The following is a 7,471-nucleotide window of genomic DNA, read 5'->3' on the forward strand; positions in this document are numbered from 1 at the left end:
GTCCACAAATCCTAAGGTCAAACATTCCAGTTCGTTGTAGTTGATCTCAGGGTCCCAGTCTCCATGCATTGTATGCTGTATGTGGCCTTTTCAAGAGTGAAACGTCAAAGTTAGTTGAAAGTCCTTCTTCCCCGAGACAACGCAAATTACACCCGGAACGTTGTGTGGAAGGAAGTGTTGAATTAAAATAAAGAAGGTTAGTATTAGGTCAATTAGGAGATACAAATATTAGCTACTTCACTAAATATTTATCTAAAGGTATTGTGTTATAACTATTTATAAAAAACGCTTTCCAATAAGTATCTAGCTTAGGGCTGAAAACATTTGGTATTTGTTTTTTTTTTCTTTGTTTGAAAAAAAGGTTGATGGGAAATAGGGATTGGATTAGTTGTAAAATATCCACATTCTCAAATTGAGAACAACTCATTATAATACTGAAATATATTTAATGAATGCTACGCTGGTATGGATAAAGTAAACCCAACAGTTTTGTACTATGTTTGATAATAACCTTTGCTATGAATTTACTATTACAATTAAAATGAGATTTGTAGTTTTAAAGTATTTTTTAAATTGCATTTTAATTTATAGGCTGTTGTTCCAGATTAGGTCATCCACAGATTGGCTTTAGCTAATAGTACAGCTTTGTCTCACTCTGTAGAGAATAGAAAACGACATTACATTCAAAACGCATTAAAATGATATTGAAACAAGTGGGAAGGACTAAGGGGGATTTCATGGTTTTTATTTTTCAAAGCCAAAGCCAAAACCACCCCATTACCCCCAAGACAGTAAGTTATAGCCTATGTATTATGTATAACAGAAAGACAACAGCTCTGACTAGCCTCTGACTCAATGATCGTATTCATCCACTTATACTATAAAAGGGAAGGCTTAAACAGTTATTACTTATGTTTTAGCCTAATCACTTTTCGCGATGGAAGCGGTAACTTTTAGTTTTCCCCAAACCAATTTTTCATTCGAATTTTGGTCTACCTCCTTTTTTAACATTGTAACGCTAGTCCAATAAAATAGTTCGAGATAGAAATGAAGAACCTATTTCTTAATTTTCCCACTTAGGGACGCTATCACAAGTTGACATGAGGTGCCGCATTATATCATTCCTTATACAAATGCTTTGGAGACATATATAGAAAGACCTATTTAAGCTAGAATAGTGATCACACGATTTATCTACTTACATAGAAACTTTTGGGTAAACCAATAGGTACATTATTCAGAGGAAAAAATACTCTAGTGCTTGCATGAAGTTCTTATAATTGTTATTAACTCTATAATTATTGACATTTTAATACTTACTTTTTCAAAGCAGGTATTCCTGCATATTCGCCATGACATGAGTTAGGGACTTGAGAAGACTGTGGATCTTCCGTAAGTTGAGCTGACCTGTCCTCAGGTGGTGAGGCCACACTGTTTGCAAGATTATTCGAGCTTTAAAAAACAACAAATTCAAAACGAACCCTTACCTCCTACCCTCAAAATTTAAAGAAGATAATGAATTTAGTTTGTAGGTTCTTAAATTATCTGCCCATAGGTCCGCATCGCATTTATACATGCAATCAACTTTCAACAATTTCAGCAGATAAAGTAATGGAAAGATACAGTTTAAATCCGACACCATTGTAGACTCCATCAGGGTGTAACTATGCAAGTGCAAGTTGCCTCAGTATCGACTGTAAAGCCATTTTAATGTCAACTTCCAAAGCCTTTCTAATGTTTTGTGTATAGCGTAGATTTGAATTCAGAGTGTTCTTTCTTTTTGGGTCGGTAGCAATTCATTAAATAGCTTTTAAAAATTTTCTAATAATTTTTTGTTACTAATATACCAGGAAACATGCTTAAAAGTATTATCTAAGTTTTTTATAAACTTTTTTTACAATAAAAAGGATTGTATGTATTAAATGATTATTTATAATTTTGCAAAATGAATTTTTAAAAAATAAATCTTTTCGCTTCCAAAAGACAAAATGTATCCGTTACATGTTACATTTTCGAGCATCTAAATAGCAATCTAAACGTCAACGACTGTCAGACAGACAGACAGGCTACACAAAAACAGACAATCGCTCTTCCTCCAGCTTCGTAAAAAATTACACTACCTAATATAAAACAAACAGAAACAAATTAAGGTAAGTAGAAAACTTACGTTTCTGTGCTTGACTCTTCCGAAGTCTCTGAAGTGGATCCGGATACTGAGTGGGAATTTACTTTCATCCTGAAAAACACACACAAAATAAGTCCAAATTCAAAGCAAAGCAAAGCAAACAAAAAAAAAAAAGGTTCTAAAGACAGTTTGTGTGGATTAAACTCAAAAGTATTACCTACATATTTTTAATAAACTTTTTTTTACAACAAAAAGATTATATGTATTAAATGGTTATTTAAAATTTTGCAAAATGATTTTTAAAAAATAAATCTTTTCACTTCCAAAAGACAAAATGTATCCGTTACATGTTACATTTTCGAGCATCTAAATAGCAATCTAAACGTCAACGACGGTCAGACAGACAGACAGGCTACACAAAAACAGACAATCGCTCTTCCTCCAGCTTCGTAAAAAATTACACTACCTAATATAAACAAACAGAAATAAATTAAGGTAAGTAGAAAACTTACTTCTCTTGGATGGACAGGGTTGTTGTATCATGCGACGACGCCTTAGTTCTTACCTGTGACTCTCGGATGACACTGTAAAATACAAAAAAGTCCAAAGTCAGATCAAAGCAAGAAAAAAAAAAGGGTAACAATGACAGTTTGTGTGGAATCACAAACTCAAAATTGGCCCCCGAAGTGGTCCACCCAGGTAGGTTAAAATGCTGGGCTTAATATTTTCAGAAAGAATAACAAAATGAAATTCTCTCAAATGCAAATAACAGAGAAGAATGGAGAAAGAAGGGTGACATAATTTGTGTAGTGCCCCAACGCTTCAGCACACCAAAGGATAGGTAAAATTAAAGGGAAGTTAGATGCCAACCTGGCCTAACTGATGTCTTGTAATACTTATCTAATTGATCTTATTGTTTTGTACATTGTCTCTTATTCAAACCTCAAGGAAGAATACAACATTTCCGTGTATGGGTTGTGAAGATATGTAGTTCACGCGATAATACGAAAAACTACTTTTTAATTGTTGTTTTAAATTATGTTCATTTTATATGAATACTGAATATATTTTTTCTCCTTTAAAAAAAAGTAAACATGTTTTTTTCCAAAATATAGTAGTTCATATGACAGAACTTATTTATGTTAGCAATACAATTGTAAAAAAAAAATAATTTTATGACAAAAAAATCTAAAAACGTATACATAAAAGTGTAAAAAATATGGTAGATGGTCATCTCCCTTACTAAAAAGTCTCTCGTGTTTGTTACTATTAATAGTGAATAGTTGTAAAAATAGTGTATTTTTATGAAAAAAAACTTCTTGCATAGTTGATTTCAAAAATTTGATTTTTCGATTTTATAAAAGAAAAAAGTAGTTGTTGCATCAGAACATTGAATGGTCTAAAATATTATGATGTCGTACTTTCACTATCTTTTCTAGTTTACGAGATCTAAACATGACGGATGGACAGACAGACAGACAGACCACACAAAACTTATAGCGTCTTTTCCACCTTTCGGATGTCACTAAAAAACAAACAAAACCAGACGATATGTATTTAAAAAATAGTGACAGATTACATACTCCTTGATGACATCGTCTTTGATTGTTCTTCTGTAAAGAGAAATTGAAAGTTTAGTCCAATACTTTTTTACGTTATCAATTATATATCAATTTTATATATTTTAAAAGCAGCAAAACTACACAAAGAACTAAGAATAAATCAAAACCTTAAGAAAATTGCAAGCCTTATACGAAATTATATTATTATCATCGAAAATAAAGAATAAAATAATTTTCAAAGATATGGAACACATTTTAGTACCAGAAATGTGAACGATATTGACTACGAAATGGAAATGAAAACAACAGAAATTAATTAATAAATGAATGAAATTAATTAATGAATACGGTGTAATGAGGAAGTTTCTCTTACTTTAGGAAGAAACGTTCCTTGGATTTCTTTTTCTTATCATTTTTGAGTGCTAGAAACTTGTCTCTCTCAGTAGGTCTTGAACCTTCAGCAGAACTATGAGCCACGCTATCCCTGACTTTAGCCACATTTTCGTCCATATTAGTACAAACATGACCACAGATATGAATCTATGATATATATATATATATATATATATATATATATATATATATATAATATATATATATATATATTGAGAGAGAGAGAAAGAGAAAGTGAGAGAGAGTTTGAGTTGAGTGAGTTAAGTTCTCTCTATCAAGTTTTTCTAATGAAGACGACAAAAACATCTCAAGAACTTAATAACTAGGCTAAAAAAAAGCATAATGTATGTATGTGTTTGTTTGTATGTGTGAATGAGTGTATGTGCGTATAAATGTGTGTATGTTTGTATGTGTGTGTGAGTATGTGTATATGTGTGTGCATGTATGAGTATGTGCGTGTATGTGGGGTTATATGTGTGTGTATTTATGTATGTGTGTATGTTTGTATGTATGTGTATATGTGTGTATGTGTGTGTATGTTTGTGTATAAATTTGTGTATGTGAGTGTATGTGTATGTAGATATGTATGTATGTAGGCATATTTTGTATTGTATTGTATTGTATTGTATTGTACTAAATGTATGTATGTATGAATATATATGTATGTATATATTGTTACGAATCTCACTATCCAGACTCTCTACAAACTGCCCTGGGGCAAGATATACAATTGGATACAATCCTTTCTGTCTGGGAGGAGCACACGAACAAAATACCAGCACTCCCTTAGCAAGCCAAACAACAACTTAATGGCCTGCCGCAGAGCTCCGCCCTGTCCTGTACACTTTTCATCTTAATGATTTGCCCAGCTCACTACGGTCCAAAAAACTGCTTTATGCGGACGACATTGTCCTCTGGTCAACCGAGAAGAAAACCGACCAAAATCAGGCGGCACTTCAAGCAGACCTCCATACCATCGACATTCTTAAGGCTCCATTCGAGCTTCAACTCGGTGGGCTGCGACTCCAACGTGAAAATACGCCAAAATATCTAGGGGTGACCCTGGATAGAAAGTTGACAATGCTCCAGCACGTCCAGGATGTTGAAAGAAAAGCCTCGGAGAAGTTAGCGTTACTAAGAAAGCTGGCCAGCACAAAGTGGGGTGCCAAAGCTGACATGCTACGCACATTGTACTTAGGGGCAGTTAGATCACAAATCGAGTACAGCTATACAGTTCAAATATACGCCAGTAAAACTGCCCTCGAATCACTCGACCGAGTACAAGCACAGGCCCTACGGTTCATTTGTGGCACCTTTCGGACAAGCCCAACAAATGCTGCTGAAATCTTAACAAACGTGGCACCCTTACATCTTAGGAGGGAGAGGGCGGTACTTACGGCCTACTAGCGCTACAAAAGGGGCGACTCTAGGCAACCCACCTCAATATTAGTGCGATAGTGGAGAGAGAGGAACCGAATTAAAATCGTTCCTCCATATTGCGGCCGATTTGTCTAAAACAGCTGGGCTCTCCACTGATAGAATTCCCATTAGAAGGATTAGTACATGCCCTCCGTGGAGGAGATTGCTGGCCCCACAAATAAACCTGTCCCTAACAGGGCAAGAGAGAGCCAGCAAGAGGAGACTAACACCTGCCATTCTCCAAAACTTGGCATCAATAACCATAAAATCCTACCCATCAGATGCCATTTTCTGCTATACCTATGGGTCGGTATTGAGGGACCCCGATAGATCAGGGTATGGGGCCCTTATAGTGTACCCTGACCGGACAGAACTTGACCGGCTCTCTGGTCCATGAGGCTACACATTGCGGCGTGAGGGGCAATGAAACGGCAGACGCCCTCGCAAGGGAGGGTGCTTGGCAACCACACCTCGAAGCACCAAGCACGTACTTACAAGCAACGGCACAAATCCGAGCACTCATTCATGAGAAGTGGTTAAAGTCATGGGAGGAATCCGACAGAGCACGTGGTGTCTGGCAGCGCATGCGTCACCCAGATCGCGACGATCCATGGTGGCGACTGAGGAGGTCAAAGCAGTCAATTATTGCGCATTGCAGAACGGAACACTGTCCATTTGGGCATATTTTGCCTGGTTCCGCACGAACTTTGACTCCCGATGCCGTCACTGTGGAGAGAGCGTCGAAACAGTGCGCACGTCTTGTACGAGTGTCCCCAGCTCCGCGAGCTAAGGGGGGACTTGCCTGTGCAGTCACTCGACTTGTATGGTAGCTATGAAGCACTACGCCGGACGGCTAAGTTTCTTGCCAGAGCACTAAGGGAGGACTAGTCCTTCCTGCTCTGATTTTTCAATAGGAGTTCATCTCAGGTTTGGTTTGGTTTGGTTTTGGTTTTAGGCACATCGGCACAATTTTAGGCCATGTCGTGCCTGCATTCCCTTAAGGACTACTCTCTCTCTCTACATAACAAGGACTAAATTCTATACATTTAAATCATTAAAAGCAAGGTCCATTCACAGTTAAAATAGTAAAGGTAGTAAAAATGTAATCATTTGGTAAAAATCTAATGTAAATAGTACATGTTCTCAAATCAGGTTCTAAACTCCTAAATCAAATAGCCAGTTTGCTTCAATAACTAATTTTTCTAGATTAGTTCATTAAAGATATTTAGATTAGATTTTCAAATCTAAATTAGAAATTTGCCATTTCTATATCATATATTAACTGCAAAGATAAGCTTCCCACCCGCCTCTCCCTTCCACTTAAAAAAAATCAAGTTTTATAGTCTAGAATTACAATAAATAAATAATTACAAAATTCCTTCTTATGCCCTTGCTAGATCCAGTAGTATTGACACTGACTATAGTTAAAGTATACAATAGTATATAATATTACAATTAATATAATCATCGGCTTAATGTACTTGATGATAGATATAGTATCAAAATAGGTCTAATTTAATACTACTAATCTACAATAGGCCCGGCACAATTTTTTAATAAAATTTTGGACAATTTGAAGGTTATAGTTTCACTTTGGGACCACTTACATCGATTGGCATGTAAAAAGCTCCCTTTTCAATGTAAACTTTGACTTTGTCTTTTCTAGGCGCCATTGTGAAGACGGAAGTGACTAGTTAATTATATTGAACGCCCGCAACATGCGCACCATATGAATACTTTGCGCGTTCGAATTTTGAGATCAAACCATGTATATACTACATCTATATACAGATTATCTATCAGAGAGATGGAGAAAGAGGGACTCTCCAGTGCTCTAGAACTACTCTAGATTATTTTGTTAATATAATCTAGATCTAGATAATAATCTAATATCTAGATTCAGCCTAAATCTACTAGTTACTGGATCTCGTGCAGATTTAGATATATATCTGATCTTTTTTTAGGTCCTTAC

General features: G+C 35.7%; 1 protein-coding gene across 2 annotated transcripts; it reads right to left on the reverse strand.

Annotated features, from left to right (window-relative positions):
- Positions 1–514: 514 nt before the first annotated feature.
- On the reverse strand, positions 515–7,157 carry LOC106063090 (uncharacterized). Of its 2 annotated transcripts, none has more exons than XM_056033749.1 (7): positions 7,107–7,157; positions 4,061–4,227; positions 3,709–3,738; positions 2,638–2,709; positions 2,168–2,236; positions 1,321–1,431; positions 515–655 (listed from the first exon to the last, which is right to left on the reverse strand). In XM_056033749.1, exons 1-7 carry the CDS (start codon positions 7,116–7,118, stop codon positions 628–630), a joined length of 489 nt encoding a protein of 162 aa, XP_055889724.1. In that variant the 5' UTR covers positions 7,119–7,157; the 3' UTR covers positions 515–627. The 2 variants fall into 2 exon arrangements, with proteins under 2 accessions (XP_055889724.1, XP_055889723.1); XM_056033748.1 differs by having other exon boundaries at positions 1,321–1,452.
- Positions 7,158–7,471: the final 314 nt, after the last annotated feature.

This window comes from Biomphalaria glabrata, chromosome 6, assembly GCF_947242115.1.
Source record: "Biomphalaria glabrata chromosome 6, xgBioGlab47.1, whole genome shotgun sequence".
In the NCBI taxonomy this organism is placed as follows: domain Eukaryota; kingdom Metazoa; phylum Mollusca; class Gastropoda; family Planorbidae; genus Biomphalaria; species Biomphalaria glabrata.

Coding starts and splice junctions, on each gene's coding strand:
- LOC106063090 (XM_056033748.1), bottom strand. Junction 2,710..3,708: donor AAAGACGATGTCATCAAGGA/GTATGTAATCTG, acceptor TGTATTTTACAG/TGTCATCCGAGAGTCACAGG. Junction 656..1,320: donor GGAATACCTGCTTTGAAAAA/GTAAGTATTAAA, acceptor TATTCTCTACAG/AGTGAGACAAAGCTGTACTA.